The sequence below is a fragment of the Tauraco erythrolophus genome, chromosome 4 (assembly GCF_009769465.1).
Source record: "Tauraco erythrolophus isolate bTauEry1 chromosome 4, bTauEry1.pri, whole genome shotgun sequence".
Taxonomy (NCBI): Eukaryota; Metazoa; Chordata; class Aves; order Musophagiformes; family Musophagidae; genus Tauraco; species Tauraco erythrolophus.
In genome coordinates this window covers 55017096-55036266 of record NC_141468.1, presented here as the reverse complement: position 1 = coordinate 55036266, position 19171 = coordinate 55017096, and the positions used below count along the sequence as shown (strand labels likewise).

The window sequence follows — 19171 nt, the reverse complement described above, 5'->3', positions numbered from 1 at the left end:
CAGATAAGTTCTACTTAAAAAGAAGCATCTGAAAATACAAGTAAAATAAGTGGTCATTCTGTAAGTATTATGTTAGCATTAAGCATCTTTTACGTTATGTAACAAGTAGAGTTTTTCTGTGAATTACCCACGTAAGATTTCAGACAGTTAAAAAAACATTTAGCCTTAAGAATCTGCTCTGCCCAGAGAATGAAATGAAATTAGAATTATTAATTTGAAAAAAAATTGTTTGCTCTTCATTTCCTTACCTTCACTTTTTTATCAGCTGAACAAGTTGCTACAAACTCACCATCGGTGGAGAAAGCACAACAAAGTATTTCATCATCATGGGCACTTATCTCCAAGAGTCTCTCTCCACTTTCTGCTTTAAATACCTAAAACAATAAGCAATAAATTTTTATCACTCGCATGCAATTTTAAAACACAAATATAAGTTTGTTTTCTCTCAAATAGCTCTCTCTATATAAGGTTTTCATAAAATTGGTTTACTTTTGAAAGCATTTATAATTTCAGGGAAATTAACATAGTAATTATAAAAATATTTAATTTCAGCTTAAATTTTGTAAGGATGATAGAAATCGTTAGGGAGAGAAATGGTGAAAATTGATTTTAAAAAAGATTTCTGTATGCAATGTGTGTTTCATTAATCACTTTTTGTACCCTCACTCTGTTCTTTCTCAGTACTTTTTAATAGTAACAGCAGAACACTGTTTCTACTAACAAAATCTAAACTATTCTTAGAACTACAAATTCCAGGTTTATAAATATCTGATATCCTTCTGTGGAAAGTAAGAATTTCATCAGCAACTAGTGATTTGGGGAACAAACAAGAAAAAAAGTAGTGAAAAGTCATACAGAACGACGGAAGTCTCAGTCTTGAGCTAGTCATAGGCAATAAAAGGACAGCTGGGGAAAAGTGTCACATATTAATCGATATCCCAAAATTCTGGTATTTAACTTTACAATGGGGGTTGGAAATCAGGTCTCCCTTTCCTCCTCAGGTTACACATTCTTAATTATTAAAACAAATCACACTGTGTTCTTTCCAGCAGCATTCAGGATACTGCAACTGTTAATCTAGCAATAATTATTTTTTTATTTTACAGAAACAGCAGAAGTAGCCTTGAAAACTGAAAAGCTTAGGCCACTATTAGAAAGCACACAAATAAGTTCAAAGTTAAACAACGCAAAAGGATTATTGCTAATTTTCCTATTTCTTCCTCAACAAAAGTTTAGTTTAAATGCAATCGTAATCCACAGATTTTTTTTTTTTTTTTGTAGAAAATGAAGAGAAAAATAAGCAATCTGCAGTCTCAGTAACGAGGCCATTACGTACAGAAGCCCAGCACAATAACTTCAGCATAGCATAAAACGAGTACATCCACTAGGCATCTCTAAGTGGATGCCATGATCATAACATTGTAGAAGCCAGCAAATAAAATAAATAAACACACAATAACAACACATTAAGTAGCCAAATGAACAGCAACCAAGCACCACTAATATTATTACTTTAGTACTCAACTCATCAAGCATCCAAAACAATACCAAAGGCTTGCAGAAAAGTTTTTCTTTTCCCTTACCTTTGGCTGTCTGGAATATGGATACTTTACCAGGTTACTGGCTGGCTGATTGCTAGTTTTCTTGAGAGCTGGCTGGCTCCCCTCCAGGCAGACTGCTGGCAAATTTGTATTAGTCACTTTCCTCTCTGTCTCCTCTAATGCACTTCCAAGCATTTTGGGCCCGTTTCCAATGTAATACTGTCCTCAACTTCAGGGGTTCATTTTTCTCCCCAGATTTACTTCTTTTGCATAAGACAATTTACTAATTAAGAACCAAAGTAGCTTAATGTCCATTACCATTCCACAGAAATAGTAAAGCTGTAACTAAAATGTCTTACTGTTTCTCAGTTCTCTAGAAGGTCTACTGTGACTGGAAATATAATTGTTAAAAGCAAATATTAAATATGCTGGGGTGCGTTACTTAGGCTGCAAGCTTTTCAGTATGATTAAAGGCATCTCACGTTCACGTATTACACTGGTGAGGGTATAAACCCTGCAGTCACAGTTTAGCTTTCAAACTAGAAGATAATGCTCGCTCTTCTAAACATGCAACTTGATGTTTATGTAATAATACATCCTTTTCAATCTTGTGTCTCCAAGATGTTCTAGTTCCCTAATACCTCCACATAACAGCAAAAGAAAAGTGACAGGACTGTTAACGAATATTATCAAAATGGTACACAGCATCTCTTTTCGCTGATGCATAGATATCTTACCTGAAGTGATTTATCAGCTCCACATGATGCTATTCTTCGTGTATCCTTAGAAAAGCAGGCATGGTAAACTGCATCTCTATGTGGACGAACAACCAGACGGTAGAGGTTTTTCAAGGATTTTTTATTTCTACAGGGTAAGACAGCTGATTTTAGATGAGTAGGATTTCCTAGTGCCTTTCTATTGTTCAAAATCCTCTATAAAAAGATAACACTTTTTCATACATCTTGAGCAGCAAGTTTTATAACAAACCACCCAACCAACACACTGTACCTTCGCCCTCAGCCTTTATGCTGAAGTAACAAGGGAAACACAAATTCCAACCTTCACTCAAGAGTTTTTATTGCTTAGAGATCAAGAAAGACAATATGCTACTTTATGGGCAAAGTTGTTGCACTGCAAGACACAGCCTTCCTACTGGCGTTTTTATGATCTGATATGTGCTACTTCCAAATATAAATTTCTTCCTGAGAATTCTCGTTCTCCTGAAGTTTCCTTTTCAAGCTTATTCAAAAAGATTTGTAGATTTGTTTAGATTTTAGTAAATTTACTGAATTTTCACAGCAATGACTCAATTCTTATCACTAGATATGTAAATAACATCTATGACTATCACTGCATTTCAATCAGACATTAAGTAGAGAATCTAAACACACATTAATGACTCTTGCCTCACTTTAACAAAAACTTAGAATTAGTAGCAATCATAATCATCCTGTTTAGACAGATCTTAATACAGAAAACTGCCACTGTACTAAGACGATTTTTGGTGATGCACAGATTGTTACAATGAATCAATGTACTTCCAGTTTTTATCATTATCAGTTTCAAACTTCAGGCTTAGAATTTAAATTATCAGTAAAACATCTCAAACAAAGTAGCTGCACTTTTGAACTAAGACAGTTTTTCACTGCAGAATACTGATTCATTTAAGCCAACATTTATTGTTTGGTTGGTTTTTTTTTCATATTTTAATAAAGCTGAAATTGCTGGTCAAGAGAGAAGTGTATTCACCTACATATCCTACAAACCATTTTTAGAACTTTGCCCTTGGATAGGAGACAAAAACATCAGTCTCTGTTGTGTTGATTTCAGTCATGTTCTTCAACCTAAGTCTCCTCCATCCATGATGAAAGCCCTGAACTACCTGGAGACTGACTCTTCTGAATTGTGCAACTTCCAAGTGTTTTTGTTAGAATTCTGTTAGCTATGCCAAAGGAAATAACCAAATATTCAAAGAGAAGACCTGAATTCAGGTATGCCTGAACTAATCTGCCTGGTTATTATCATAATTACCTGACATAGAGTCATTCTGGTTTTTAACCACCAAGCACTGCAGGTATCAGAAAGGAAACATCAAACTGTAGAATCTAACAGAGACGGTTACATGATCAGATGACTACTGGACTATGCTGGAAAATGTTTAGATACATATGCTTTTTCCTTAAACAACTTCCAAAACCAGGAAAACAGCAAAAAATTATTTAAATAGGAGAAATTTCAAGATTGGGTAGAGATTACAAAGTATTTCTCATCTCTCTACCTTCAAAAATTTTGTAAGTTAACACAAATGCTCTCCTTTTTAAAGTGTACATTTTACTAGAAAACCTAAAAACCAAACAAATAGCCAATACTTGCACTACAATTCCAACTTTCTGAAAAAAAAAAAAAAAATTTAGGAAAGCGTCAAAGCATCTTACTTCTTCTTTGAATACTTATTTAAAAGGAACTGGTACAGAAGTAAATATATTCCTCTATTTATTCCTATGTAATTACTACTAATTTGTGGCTGTACATATTCAGACTTCCCCTTCTGCTACAAGTTCTTGAAAATTAGTTCACTTTCTTTCCACAGAAAAAATACAGCAGTTCTTAAAAAGGTTCTTATATTAGCCATACATTGTATTTAGTTGTACATTAAATGATTTTCTGGGATCAAAGGATCAGCATATCAGGAGATGGACTGCAGCTACTTACATCCAATCCAAATAAAACGCTCCTGTTTGTCTTTGAGCATGTAGCTTGGCTTGTTGATACACCTCTGATGTCTCTGGCTGGCAAAGACCCAGCTGTATAATGTCAGGAAATGGTTGTCGTCCCAGAAGGTGCCCATTTAAGGACAGAAATTCCTGGAAGTTCTCACGTCCTGTGCTATCCTATGTACAGAGTAGATAATATTTGATAATGTAGGAAGTGGATTTATTTTCTAAGTGTCCTTTACTTTTTAAATTTTCTATACAGCTAATATTCTTACAGAAGCACTTAGTTCTATTTTTGTATTTACTTCTATTAGCAAGTACATATGATAGACTGAAATATTTAATTATCCTGTTCAGGAAAGCATATTAGCCTTATTTTTTAAACAAAGGATATTGGCAATAGTGATTTACTCAATAAGCAATCCATGTGAAATATCAGAAAGACTATTCCAAGTGGCCAACAAATTCTACACCTCAAAACCAGAGTACCATATGTACCCACCATTAGTTATTGCTCACCTTAGTTATCGAGTTTCATGGTCAATTACTTGGGCACACACTGAATTTACAACTAAAATTGAAAACTAAGTTTTCTTCGTTTTTCCCTTCTCCTAGTTAAAGTTTAACTTAGTAATGTTTTCATGCTTTAGTTTTTAAGTTTTCTACATGTCTCCCATATTTACATACATCCAACAAAATGCAATTAAACATGAAAAAATATATTTGGAACAGACTGATCATTTACCTTTTAGTACCATACCTTTTGATCCAGGACTGAACTATATTCTACATATTCATGAATCAGATGAGCAGGCCCTACCAATTCTGTTTTAGCTTTAATCCAATCTAGAGAAAACATAAGATCATGGAGCTCCTGCAAGAAATACAAATTTAAGTTCAGAGCATGAGTTCCACAACAGAATCTACTTAAGGGGAAAAAGAAAAGCACAGGAAATACATTAGGTATTTAATATGCTTTAGTACAATTGTCTCCAGTTAAAAACTTAGGCAATTTCCTGTATCTCACTCCATGGGGTATGAAAATTCTGGGTGTAGAATGCTAAGCTCGTTGTTTAAATGCAAAGGACTGCTCTTTGATACAGCTAGTCAGAGCAGGGATAGGGGTAAAAAGCAAATCCTGACTTTTGTAGCACACAAGACCTGGTTTAAGGTACAACTCTGGAAAAGCTTCTTCTAGTCCAGAAAGTCACTCTGTTAATTGCGATCTGTTTTTCTTCCCTAACAGATGCTGAATTTGAATGAAAGCAAAAAATCTGGTACAGTTGCATTTAACTTAAAAGTGAGAAAGTTACTTGAAAGGTAATCAGAAACCGCAAACAGAATTATTAGAATAGAACAGAATATTTCAGTTGGAAGGGACCTACAACAATCATCTAGTCCAACTGCCTGACCAATTCAGGCCTGACTAAAAGTTCAAGCATATTATTAAGGGCATTGTCCAAATGCCTCTTAACACTGACAGACTTAGGGCACTGACCACCTCTCTAGGAAGCCTGGTTCCAGTGTTTGACCACCCTCTCAGTGAAGAAATGCTTCCCAATGTCAAGTCTAAACCTGACCTGGCACAGCTTTGCACCATTCCCACATGTTCTGTCACTGGATACCAGGGAGAACAGATCAGCACCTCCCTCTCCACTTCCCCTCCTCAGGAAGCTGTAGAGAGCAATGAGGTCACCCTTCAGCCTCCTTTTCTCTAAACTAGACAAAATTAAAGCCCTTAGCTGCTCCTTTCAGCCCTTTCACCAGCTTTGTTGCCCTCCTCTGGACACAGTTGAGTACCTTCACATCCTTCTGAAATTGCAGGGCCCAGAACCACACACAGTACTCCAGGTGAGGCCGCACCAATGCTGAATACAGCAGGATAATCACCTCTTCTGACCAGCTGGTTATGCTGTGTTTGGTACATCCCAGGACATGGTTTGCCCTCTTGGCTGCCACAGCATGCTGCTGGCTCACATTGAGCCTGCTGTCAACCAGCACCCCTAGATCCCCTAGCAGGGCTGCTCTCCTGCTACTTCCCTCCCAATTTATTCTTGTGCCTGGCATTACTCCATCCTCAGTGCAAAATCCGGCATGTGGACTTGTTAAATTTCATCCCATTAATCATTGTCCAATGCTCCAACCTATGTAAACAAGGCCTCTTGTCCCTCAAGAGAGTCAACAGCACCTCCCAGTTTAGCATTATCAGCAAACTTGCTAATGGTGCATTCAACTCCTGCATCCAGATAGTTGATAAATACATTGAACAGAACAGGCCCTAGAACTGAGCCCTGAGGTATGCTGCTGGTGCCCAGTCACCAGCCAGATGTAGCCCCATTCGCTACAACCCTTTGAGCCCTTGTGATAGTTTGATGTGGGGGGGTGTTCCGGTGGCAGGGGAGGGGATTTGCTCCCTGTGCCACCAGATCTGAGTCCCATCCCCCCCGGGGGAGGTTGAGCCAAATTGGCGCCTCTGCGAATTGCCCTATTTAAGTTAGGACAAAGGGGCGGGAAAGGGCTTTTTGCTCAGGAGGGAGGAGAGAGCAGGAGGGCGCTGCCCTCGCTCCCGGCTCCCGGCCGAGCGGCTGCCCGGGCCCCGGCCGGCGCCATGTGCTCAAGATGGCGCCGGGGGAGCCGCATGGGGGTGGACTCGGGAAGTGCCTCGCTCCCGGGGTGCCCGCCGGGCCGAGCTCCTCTAGAGGAGATTAAGATCTAAGAGAAAACAACCACAACGACCAGGTCAGTTAAGGATGGAGCAGGAGGTGGTGTGCTGGAGCTGAGGCTTCCCTTGCAAATCGGTGTGAGATGGCAGGCGGCCCCCCTGCAGCCAAGGTGTACTCGGCGGAGCAGAGATCCACTCGTGGCCCGTGGAGAAACCCACGTCGGGAAGGAGATGCCTGAGCCCAGGAGAGGTCGTGGAGCAGGGGATGCGCGACCAGGTACTGTTAATAATGGGGCATGGAATGCACGATGAGGTCGTGGAGGCATCTGGAGTCCGTGGGACGCCCCACGCCGACGTAAGTGGCAGCAGCTCCCTAAGAGGCCGAGACTGGTAAAGCCCGAACTGGTACAATCCATGGGGATGGATTGCAATCCTGCGGGCAGGACTCACGTTGGAAAAGTTTGGGGACTTTTTTCTTCATGAGTAGGGGATCCACCGAAGCAAGGGAAAAATGGTGTAAAGGCTCCTCCTTCTTTAAGAAAGGAGCGGCAGTTAACAACACGCATGAACTGACCTGCACTCCCCATTCCCTGTCCCCCTGTGCCGCCGGGGGGGGGGTGTTGAGCCAGGAATGAAAGGAAACGGGGTGGGGAGGTGTTGTTTTAAGATCTGGCCTTGTTGTTCTCTTTTCTCCTCTCAAGTAACCGGTTTCATTCCCTTGTGTCTCTTGTTTAGTAACTGTTAATAAATTGTTTTGTTTTATGAAGAAAGCCTGAGTCATGTTTTGCCCGGGACCATGTTTGGTGGGTGCTCCCTTTCGGTTCTTGTCTCGACCCTCAGTCCAAAAACCACGACAGCCCTTCAGCCAGTTCTTCACCCAGCACACTGTGTACCTGCTCAGCTCACAGCTGGACAACTTGTCCAGAAGGATGCTGTGAGGGACAGTATCAAAAGCCTTACTAAAATCCAGAAAAAATGCATCTGCCACCTTCCCACCCCACCCTAGGCAAGTGACCTTATCACAGAAGGATATGAAATAGGATTACGAAATCAGTTAAATGGGATTTTCCCTTTGTGAGCCCATGTTGATGACTGTGCCTGACGGCTGCATTATTCTTTGAATGCCTTTCAATAGTACCCAGCATAATATTCTCTATAATTATTCCAGGAACTGAGGTAAGACTAACAGGTCTGTAGTTCCCTTGGTCTTCCCTCACACCCTTTTTGTAAATTGGAGTAACATTGGCTAGCTTACAGTCAGCGGGAAGCTCTCTAGACTCTCAAGATCTTTGGTAAGTGACAGAGAGGTCCTGCCATAACATCCATTTGCTCCTTCAGTACTCTGAGATGAACCCCGTAAGGCTCCATGGACTTGTTAACATTCAGCTGATACAGCTGGTCCCTTACAACTTTGGTGTCCACAAATGCAAAGTCACGGTTCCCACACTCATGGTCCTCCAACTCAGGGGACCAGGCAGCCCAAGATCTGTCAATATTATTAAAGGCTAAGGCAAAAAAAGTATTGAATGCTTTCATGTTTTCTTCATCCCTATTAGTCAGATGACCATCTTCCAACAAGTATCAGTCCAATGTTTTCTTTAGACCTCCTCTTGCAGTTAATGAACTTAAAGCCCTTCTTGTTAAAAAAGCATACTTGCTAGGATCAGAAAAGCTGCTTAGAGACAACACTGCACAGGCTTACAGTACATTCCAATTTAAAAATCAGTAAATACTATAATGATTAAAATATTATCATGTTAAACAAAGAAAAAGAATATCTCCCATGTATATATTAGCCTTCCAACAAAAAGAAATCATGTCTAAATAATGAGAAATAAGCAATATAGAGAGTGTAAACTCTGGGAAGCATACAGTCATAATGAGACAGACTAAAGAACTCAGAGAATCTAATTCTACAAAATGCAGAAAGGCTAATAATAAAAATGTTTTTCCAATACATCGAAATTAAAGAGACTGAGATAATGAAATAAGTATGATCAAAAAAAAACCCAGATGGGTAGCCCACATTCATTATGAAGGTTCTTACAAGATGCAAGTACACAAAGTGTATTTTATACAATGAGTCAGATGAACCATCTCAAAAGAGGTTCAACTGAAAAGGTTTGAGTACATGTGAAACAGAGCAATTAGCCAGTACGACCAAATGTTATTCAAGGCAAGAATGCTAAACACACTGACGTGAAACTACTGAAGTATTAATCTTCCTGCAGGATTTGCATCTTATACTAGCTCTGTACCTAAAAAACAGTAGGTGGCAAAAATGGCGGCAATTTTTTAAAGGCGTCAAGGCAGTCCTGCGAACAAGAGATTTGCCTTGCTGGATCTCGCTGGATTTTGGGGGGCTGCTGAAATCTGGTGATAAGGAGAGTTAACTTTTACATACAAATCAGTGTGTCATAAGAGGAAAAAACTAACAAGATTTCGGTAGAAAAAAGTAACTAATCTAATCAAATTCTCTAATGAAATCAATTTGCTTGTATTATCATATAATAGAGTGACTCTGCATTTTCAAAAGGGCTTAGAAGAGATTTCTTATTAAAGCTTCTTCAAAAAGAAAAGAAAAACACAAGCTATTATGATACAAAGTAAGAAATCTTCTCAAGAAGTGGTTGAAAAGACAGGATACAAAGAGTAGAAATAAAGTAGTTTTCATAACAGACAGTGATTATCAGACTTTATGTTGAGCGTTTACCCATCTGCACAAAAGCTTGGGAGAAGAGAGGTTCTAGTGAGAAAAAGCTTGGGGGGTAAGGCAGGGGTAAGGGTGGGTCAAGAAGGGAAAGAGAGGACACGAATCAGAACTCACCTTCTGCATGTTGGCACCAGCCATGTGATATGCTAGGAAGTTAAACCAGTACATGCAATCCTCTTGAGATGGAACAGGTGTGTTAAGTTTATAATATTTCTTGTACTGATTTACTATGTTTTTATGTAGCTCCTGTAATGTGTATCAAAACACACTTTCAGTTAATACTATACCAAGGTATGGACTGGTTTCAGTATTAAGGAATTATAATTAATATATTGTATATAGTACTAAGGAATAATAATATTTCTCAATTGTTATATGTCAACAAATGAAGTAAGAAAAGCTTACCTTCCAAAACTGTACACTTAACCTAATTTGTTGCTTAAGACTTTCTCCAGAAACATTCTCTGGATATCAAAAGACAGAAAAGCAAGCTGCTAACCTTCCTTTTTAGGTTGAGAACAGCTATCAGATCACTCTTCACGTTAAATGTGTGCAGTCAGCAAAAAAAGACCCTTACATATGTAGATCTAAAGCAAGTCTAAAAACTTGCCTTTTCTTCATATCTACTCTTTCTGCCCTGTCCTTCAGTGAAGAACTGGCAAATTTACTGGGCCCAACTTATAGGTCCTCTTTCTGCAAGTATTGCCTTAAATTGAAAAAAAGGAGTAAAAAGCACTTCTCTGTATTAAAGAAAAAACTTCCTGTTCTGGTAGGGTCTTGATGCCTTTGGAATCATCAGTGGAACAATCCATCTCCTGCTGGAAACGTCTTTGACAGAGAAATAACAGATACACAGCCTTCTCTCAGTTCCATTTCTTAGCTCCAAATGGAATCATCATGAAAGCACTCCACAGATTCAAGTTGAAAATAAATGTTTTCAATTAGTCAGCATTAAGTTTAACTGCATGGCGAACCCATTCTACGAAGCTACTCTGGATACCATTTAACAAAGGAACATTTTCTGAAGAATGCACAGCTTTGGAGAGTGAAGTTAAAAGTAAGTAGATTAGTCAATACCCTACCTGAAGCTGGTTGCGATTCTTCTCTGTAAGAAAGTCAAGTTGAAGATCATGTAAATAATAGTGGAATGACTTCCCATTACGATCACAGAATAACAGTGATTTGTTAACAAATTCCTGTAGTATATCTTCAACATCTTCTGTTTCCATATCCCAAAGAATACAGAAAACCTAAAAAAGCACATTAAGACAGAAAAGACTCAGAACTAAGGGGTAGTATGACTTGTACGAATATCATAAAATGCTACCAATTAACTGACAACGAAACCCATGCTAACAAATATAGACATATTACAACCGGTAATAAATCCAGTAAGTTACCAATTCTTCCATACCAAACTACAGGACAGATAATACAAGTTATCCCATCTTTTGTCTATTTGTGCTGACTTACGGTGATTGTATCTTCTTAAAGGAGACAAATTTCACACAACCATTTTTAAGCCTTCAGAGAGCTCAATTACAAGCTAATTAAAGAGCTATATATGGAAAGCATATTAAACTAACATTATGAACACACTTATTCAGTTACCATTTTTTAGTTTCACTACTGGCAATAAAAGTCATGATACAATAATGGACTTGACCTATCCAATCTAGCAATTATCATTAAGTTACATACAATGTAAGTTATAAACAACAATTATAAATGTTACGAATTCTTTAAAGCTATTGTTTGTGATGAGATTTCTGCATTGCTGCTATTACCTTAGTAGGTACTTTAACATCTTTTGGGAGGATAGACAGGTCTTTATAGTAGTCTTTATAATTGTCATTCAGTTGCTCAACACTGATGGACATTGCTTCATCAAGGGCTTCATAATCATAAGAAGATGATTTTCTTATTCTTTTAAACTGCTTATTCTGCAGCTGTTTGAGATAGTATTCCCAACGATTAGGGAAGTCTCGTAATAATGCACCTATCAAGGATATCACAAGAGGAGAACCTGAAGGAAGAGATCAAATTAATCTTAGATGTTTTCAAGGAACATAATCCAATAGTTTAGTCAAGTGGTTGAATAAATCTGGTAATTTTCCCAATACATCTATTAAATTATTGAGGTGTGGAGAACAGACAAACAAAATATGTCATTCATGTAGACATCTGCAAACTCACAAAATTTCAGTGTAACAGAAGGTCAAGGGGAAGATATGCTGAAGAAAACTACTCAAAAATCAACATGAAATAATTCTATTTAGTTGAAAAAAAAACTAAAAGTGTTTAAACACTTGTGTTTTACTTAAGGCATACAGTATTAAAGAATATTCCATCCTCTTCTCAGGTCAAAACCTAGGAAAAAAAAATACATTCCATGCTAAACAGTATAGTAAAGAGCTACAGGTATACCTTTGCATTCCCTTACAAGGCAGTTAGCTTGTTCTGGCAGTTCTGATATTTTCATATTCACAAATAGGGACAAAATCTCCAGTCCTTTCTCATGTGCTAGTCCACTTTCCACATGAACCTCATATTTATTGCCTAGACATAGAAACATGGAAAAAAAATTTAAAACAATGTAAAAAATCCTATGGAAATTGAGAGTATTTTCCAAGCAAAATGTGGACTAAAGGACCTGGCTGATGATTTTATGCGTATTTTATATGCTTAGCACTAAGAATAGTATAAATTCTACTTATCAGAATCAAGTTTGCATTAGAGACAAAAAAATAGAATATAATAATTAAAAATGCGTTATGGGCACGTTGTAGCAGTGACTGCTTAAGAGCGTAGAGATAATCAGTCTAATCGCAGCAGCATCACACAGGTTAATTTATCCTGTTGAGAATCACTGCACTCTTCAATGTAGACATAGAACTTTCAGGATTACACATAACATCTATGTCATGAAAAGCATAGAGTCTTACAGCGCAGAAGTCTAAAACTTTGCCACTCATGCATAAGTTAATAGATATAGATTCTATCAGATTCTTTTTAAAGTTCACAAAAATAAACTGCATACAAACACACACACAATCTGTGGTAGAGGAGAGGAAACTGTTCCTTACCAGCCACAGCATCTGTTACACTCCTGTCCCTGCTGGTGATAAGAACCTGACATTGATTATCAAATGCTTTTAAAACCCAGGAATCCCAAATGTCGTCCAGGATCAAAAGAGAGCTAGTGCAAGAAGAAATATTGCAGATTTCAGATCAAATATTAGTGCTAAAATACAGTATTTCATTTTAATAATGAAAGAACATGTCCAGAATTTACAGTGCAGCACTGTATAATTTTTCCTAGTACTATGTAAAATATCTTAAGAGGGCATTAAACACCGTGCAAGAAAGCTAAATGCAAGTATTAAAAAAAAAAAAAGTTTTTACCATTTATTGCTTTATAGCTAAAATTGAAGTGTAAACAATAAAGTTTTGAGAAATATTTCCATTAGTAGATGTCAGGAAAAACAATGATATTTACTGTTTTTCATGTCATCAGATACCATAAACAAAGAAAAATGTTGTACAGGACTAGATAACAACTCTGCTTGATGCAGGCTAGTGATCAGCTTTGCAGGACAAACTATTTCAGTTTCCTTTTGACTCAAGAGCTTTCAGTTTTTTTCTCGTATCTTCAGAAAGCTGTACCAGACTAATCCTCTTGTGAAGGAATTGTCTTAGATGAGACTCTTTTCACATAAGCAACATTTTATAGTGACTACATATTCAAATCCTCTGGCTAGTCACGTTTGTAGGTAACTACATGGAATCTCATCAGAATAATGTATAGTAGACTTCCCTACTCTTGCTTGTATCTGACAAAGAAGCTACTGAAAACTGTCTTTAAAAGGCTGGTTCCAAAGGAGCAAGAAGTCAGAAAGACTGGTTGGCAAACAGATTTATGAAAAGAAGTACCAGTTGTTTGTATTCTCTGTGTTTTGTGGAGGAAAGAAAGTTATTGAAACCCAATCCTGTAAACTGTTTAAATTTACCGCCTTTTTTTTTTTTCTTTTAAAAGGGATGGAGTTTTCAGCTACGCTAATCATTGGTTAAATTGTCCAATTCCTACTGAAGCATGCCAAGACTTCTGCATTTTTCTTCAGCTAAATGACACTTATGCTATCAATGCCTATAAATAAGGATTTTATCCTTTGTAAATAAGTGCATACACATTATACCACATTTTCAAAGTTGCATATGAGTATTAGATACTCATATTTCATTTTGATACAATTCCTCTATTAAAACCTTTTTGATAAATCAGAGGGTTTATAAGAATATTATCATAGTCACAAATGACTAATTTTGTAGTACTTTCACACTTGAAAATATGTTAGGCAGCATGAATTACAACCTGATTTTGTGTTTTTAATTGATCTGAGAACTTCAATGTCCTCCCAGTCTTTTGGTACCAGTGACTTTCTTTCTCAACCACACCAACAAATCTTAAATCCTAATTGGGATTATAAAAAAAAAAAAAATAAAAAACCTCACACTGTGATAACAATCACAGGAGATTTAATTCTAAAATTTCTTACTTCGGTTTCTTCAACTATAATCCAACAAAATATATAATGCTATTTTGCTCAGAAAGTTTTCATTTGACTAATACTTTATTCCCAAGAAATGTACTGGGTTGATGATTTGAGTCCAGAAACAGCTGAAGTGACTTTTTGTCAGCAAAGAGAATTCCAGAGCAGAGCAACCTCCACAGAACTAGTGAAGCTTGGTTTCCAATACACTTGCACCGTATGATCCTCACTCCCCAGTACATTCTCCTCTACCTCCTCTCATGTCCACTATGATTTCCCAGATAACCCAACATCTGCAAGACTTCGTTTGTTCTTACAACATTCTCACATGTATGTAACTAGACACGATGCAGCACAAGCTGTAGCCTGTTCCCAGCTCATGTATCCAAGTTGTCCAGTTAGCAAGACAACAAGATATGTTTCCCTTCAATTCATTCTGTATACCCCTTTTGACTACCGAAGGCACCTACTTGTATTTCTCTCCTTTATCCAACTGTCAATTTTTCATACGCTTACAGAATTTTCAAAGACACAAAGTTCCTACCTTTAGAGTCAATTTTGGCAATATGATCAAAGTGTTTAGGATAGAGAAGAGAAAGCATAAGCAGGACTAAGATGAATAGTGTGATCATGTTAACATGGTTTTGAAATGGCAAAAGCAGTCAGACTAGAAAAGTTTTATAATCAATTCTTCTACCTTTTCCCTAAGGTGCAGCCATCCTCTCTGCAATGCTCCTATCTAACATCTGTTACTTTATCTTCAAACCAATTAATGAATATTGCCAGGTCAACAGCATTCTACGTGAGATGTCTGGCAGTCTATATGGAAGACACTGCCACAGCTGGCATGAAATGCCATCAAATAAAACCAAGTGCCTGATTGTTTCCAAAGCTGGCATTTTCTCTTCTCCCTTTAGTTTCATCAGCATGCAGGCGGTCATTTGCCAAAACACAGCAAGTACCTCTCAAATGACTCACTTTGTGCACTACAAACAATATAGCATAGCACAGCATATCAATCATGTTAGGTTGCCCTGTTACTTGACTATACAGTAGCTGCCAACTTCTGGAACAGTTCACGATGCCATAGGCGTGCACCTTAGAAGAAAATAGCATACAGTTCTCCCTTCTACTCAGAAGATACTGTAATGTTGTGCCTGAATTAAACGTCCAAATTTTTTCGTATTGAAGAGTTTTGTTTTGTTTGTTAGTGAACAAAAAATAACAAGAATTGTGTCAATGGAGACAATCACTTAACATACTTCAGGGAAACCTGAAAGTGAAAGTGTCCTGTCTGCACTCTTCATATAAGACCACTCCATTTCTTGTGGAGGACCTGGCAGTGTTTTCCAAACCTTTACTTCACAAGAAAGATTTTGTTTTTCCTGTACAAAAATGGCAGTGTTTTCTACTCTATGTCATCTATAAAGATCACAAGGTTGGAGTATTATTCCTGAGATATCTCACTCTGGTGCAGCCTTGTTTAGCACAGATTCTCCCAGAGAGTAATGAAATCCTCAACAAATAACAAAAACTATTGCTCAAAGATGAAAAAAGCTGTGCAGTGACTGAGATGTCGCTTGATTAAATCAAGTCACTTTTCCTGAAGTTTGAAAACAACTGGTTTCTTGGTGATAATCGATCACATCACGAAAACTTGTTTTCACTTTGGTAACTCTAGACCAAACATTTTAAAAAGACATCAGCTGTTCCAGAAAGGAAAAGTTTTCTACAGTGATACACACCCTTTTACTGCTGTGTGATCCTCACACATCTGTGAAGCATTCTACATACACAATGAGAACACAGAAAGTTAGAGCAATTCTTATTTCCAACTGTTTGTTCCCAACCTTCATTATTCAACAACTAATCATTTTTCAAGCTAATATGACTTCTGCACATCTGGTTAACATATTTCATTAGCAGAAGCCTTATTAGCCTACTAAATATATTCACATCCAGGACAAGCCTACAATGTGTACCTTCAGTTACTTCATTTAAAAAAAAATCTGAACAGTGACAGAGCTATACTATGTACAGTATACATCTGCCTCCAGCATCTATTTATCCTTCAGCTTTTGTACACTTATCTGATCTTACTTATTTTTTGTCATATGCAAGCCAGTAATTTAGAATATTTTAACAGGAATTTTTACAGAAGAATTAAAATTGTAGAAGCATTGTTAGCTTCACTTTGAATAACACTTCCCAATTATCTACAGTAAAACAGTAAAAAGGTAAGCAAAAAGTGGAGGAAGTTCATTTAAAAAAAAAAAACAAACCACCACACACCACAGAGACGTGCAACTACAACACAGACACCTTAGATGATTAAACCAAAGTTGCTCTGAGAAGTGTTGTCAGTTAAAAGAATAGCATTTCATTTTACTGACATCACCTGGGATATTTGCGTAGCATCAGCAAACGAAGACGATCTTTAGCCTCCTCAATGTTAAGTGGTGGCCTTTGTGAAAGAGTAGAGTCATGTTCTAATCTACTACAGAGATTCTGGAGTTTTATTAGGAGCCCTGCTTTGTCCTGTTTTCCAATAGAGATCCAGTGAACTCCTCCTGGAAAGTAATCTAACAAGAAAAGTGATATTAATCATGCTATACATTTAAAATCAGAAATATTTAACAGCAGCTTACAACAGCAATCAATAACTCAATTTCAATTAAAACATAAAGCTGTAAAATCTGTTCCAAACCAACCTTCCAACTCTACCATTAGCACAGAAGGACAGTTCTACAAGACTACTTTTTATTTCTAAAGGAAGAGGCTCTGCAGGGCAAGTTCCCACAGAGAATTCACACTGCCACTGTCCTCTCTCCTCTCTACATGCCTTTCTTCTTGTCCCTTGACAACCCTTTCTGCATCAATTTTCCAGCTAGTCTGACTTAGCGTTTACTTTTTCCACCCTGTACAACTGAAAATTATTGCAAAACAGTGAACAAGAAGGCATCTAGAGGTGCCAGCTGCAGCAAAGGATGCTGTAGTCTCTATCCCTACACCATGTTTTCTAATGCCTGGGTCTCGCTTTCTCCTCCAAGTGTCCTATGCAGGGAAAAACAAAATAATGATCATTAAATTGCTTCATTTATGATTTGCTTTAAGCTAAAGTGATACTAGTGTAATCACTCCACAAACGCCTGATATTACTAAAAGATATGCAAAAGTTAGAGCAAGATTTTTTAAACTCACATAGCGAGGGAAAGAATTCAAGAACTTAAAAAGCAACACTCAAAAGGAATATAATCTAAATATGACTATTTTGCACTAACAGAAATAAAAATTTCGAGTTAATTAAGGATGTATCTACTGTCATAATTAAAGCAGATTCCAAGGTGAAAAACTATTTGGAATCTTTTCCCATAAATTAGTTAAATATTTAGTGGTCCTCGAGCACTAAACGGTTATGAAAGCTGCACGTTGCAAGCAAATATTTCAAAAGCACCTAAGGAATTTACAAATCTAAATTACTTTCAAGACAATGTAAGATACTGAGCCATATATATCCAACATGCATATATCTGTAGTAATTTTTATAAAAATACGGATGTTTTTCTAAAAGTACCTTTCAAGAGCTGATGATCTCTTAAAGCTTCTGCTGTTAAAACAGTCTTCCCACAACCTGCCATTCCATAAACTGTGACCCAGCCTGGGTCACTTCCCAAGCAGCACAGTTTCTGTTTAATAGCACCTACTAGTTTTGGCCGAGTGACAAACACAACCGGTCTCTGTGGTACACCTCCTTCGCAGAGAATTGTCTTAACTAAAGTTAAAAACAAGATAAATTAAAAGAGAGAGCAATTTCTAAATTTGATGCTTCTTCAAACCAAAACAAACAATTCCCCACTCCACCCCAAGTAACTAGTGGGCTTCCTCCCTCAACTCATGTCCCATACAAATGCTCTAAAAACTACCGGACTCACAACACCAAATACTGAAAAAAAAATATTGCTTTTTAGAAATAAGTTACCTAACAGGTAAACTAGTCTCCCACATGCAATGCTGTCCCAATTAATAACTACATTTGATGCAAGCTAGTTACATCAGTCCCTAGAAGTAAAAAGACAACTAACAGCTCTGGTAGAAACTGAGGCAAACAAACATAGGCGCTCAACATTATTACACCCAACTGTCAAGTCACTTTCTCAACCAGAAGTTACCGCCCCATGGATGCTGCAGAAAAGCAAGCATGCTGTGTAAGGCTTTTACTTTGTACTTAACAGCACAGTGTCGTGGTCCAAGCAAGACTTCCTTTGCTTTCAGCTAAGACAGTACAACTTACAGAAGAGCAGGTAAAGCATAGCAGGAAGGGAAACATGCACTTCATCTCTTCACTGCTGGCCACAAAGCAGCCATACGTGGGGCCATGTTATACTGATAAAGTCTGGGAAATCTTACTAAAGTAATCAAAATTCCACGTGTCTATGACACTTCGTAAAAATATAGAGTGACAGTAAATATGGCATTTAGTCATATGCAGTTAGGTTCTTCCCATTAGAAACTGCCAATTTATTTCATGTCAAACAAGATGTTACTGATGACAAAGGAGATAAAAGATAGGAAATTATGTTGGGTAACTAAAAGATCTGGTGGAGAGAATTAGCAACCTAATAACTAGATCAACTATCGGAATGTAGGCTGAGAGATTACAGATTACTCTTCAAGAAAAATGTCAGAATTTTGGAGACTAAAACTTTTTCTGTTATTCAATTTCTTTAATATACACAAATAAGAATCCTTCATGTACAACAGAAATATTACAACTTACAGAAATCTGAAGTTTCGGGTTTCTCGTCTTTTAAAATAAACATTACTAAATATGAACATTTTTCAGATGACCTACAAAAGTTGTAATTGTTGTAACTCTCCTCCCATATTAAATATATGAAATACAGAAACATTGACTACCACACTACTAAAACAAGTGAATGCACCAGCTACTCCTTTTTCACTGGAACAGGCATTATGGATAGTGTACTCAG

At 37.4% G+C, this 19171-nt stretch overlaps 1 protein-coding gene across 3 annotated transcripts in view; it reads right to left on the bottom strand.

Annotated features, from left to right (window-relative positions):
* APAF1 (apoptotic peptidase activating factor 1) overlaps positions 1-19171 on the bottom strand; it is a 40341-nt gene that overhangs the window by 18535 nt on the left and 2635 nt on the right. For all 3 annotated transcript variants that reach the window (XM_086610935.1, XM_086610937.1, XM_086610936.1), the window contains exons 4-14: positions 17755-17952; positions 16579-16762; positions 12717-12829; positions 12058-12189; positions 11418-11656; positions 10713-10880; positions 9745-9876; positions 5016-5129; positions 4254-4432; positions 2279-2405; positions 249-374 (exon numbers count right to left, since the gene is read on the bottom strand). In XM_086610935.1, coding sequence (XP_086467061.1) covers positions 249-374; positions 2279-2405; positions 4254-4432; positions 5016-5129; positions 9745-9876; positions 10713-10880; positions 11418-11656; positions 12058-12189; positions 12717-12829; positions 16579-16762; positions 17755-17952 — 1712 coding nt within the window. The remainder of the gene's footprint in view (positions 1-248; positions 375-2278; positions 2406-4253; positions 4433-5015; positions 5130-9744; positions 9877-10712; positions 10881-11417; positions 11657-12057; positions 12190-12716; positions 12830-16578; positions 16763-17754; positions 17953-19171) is intronic.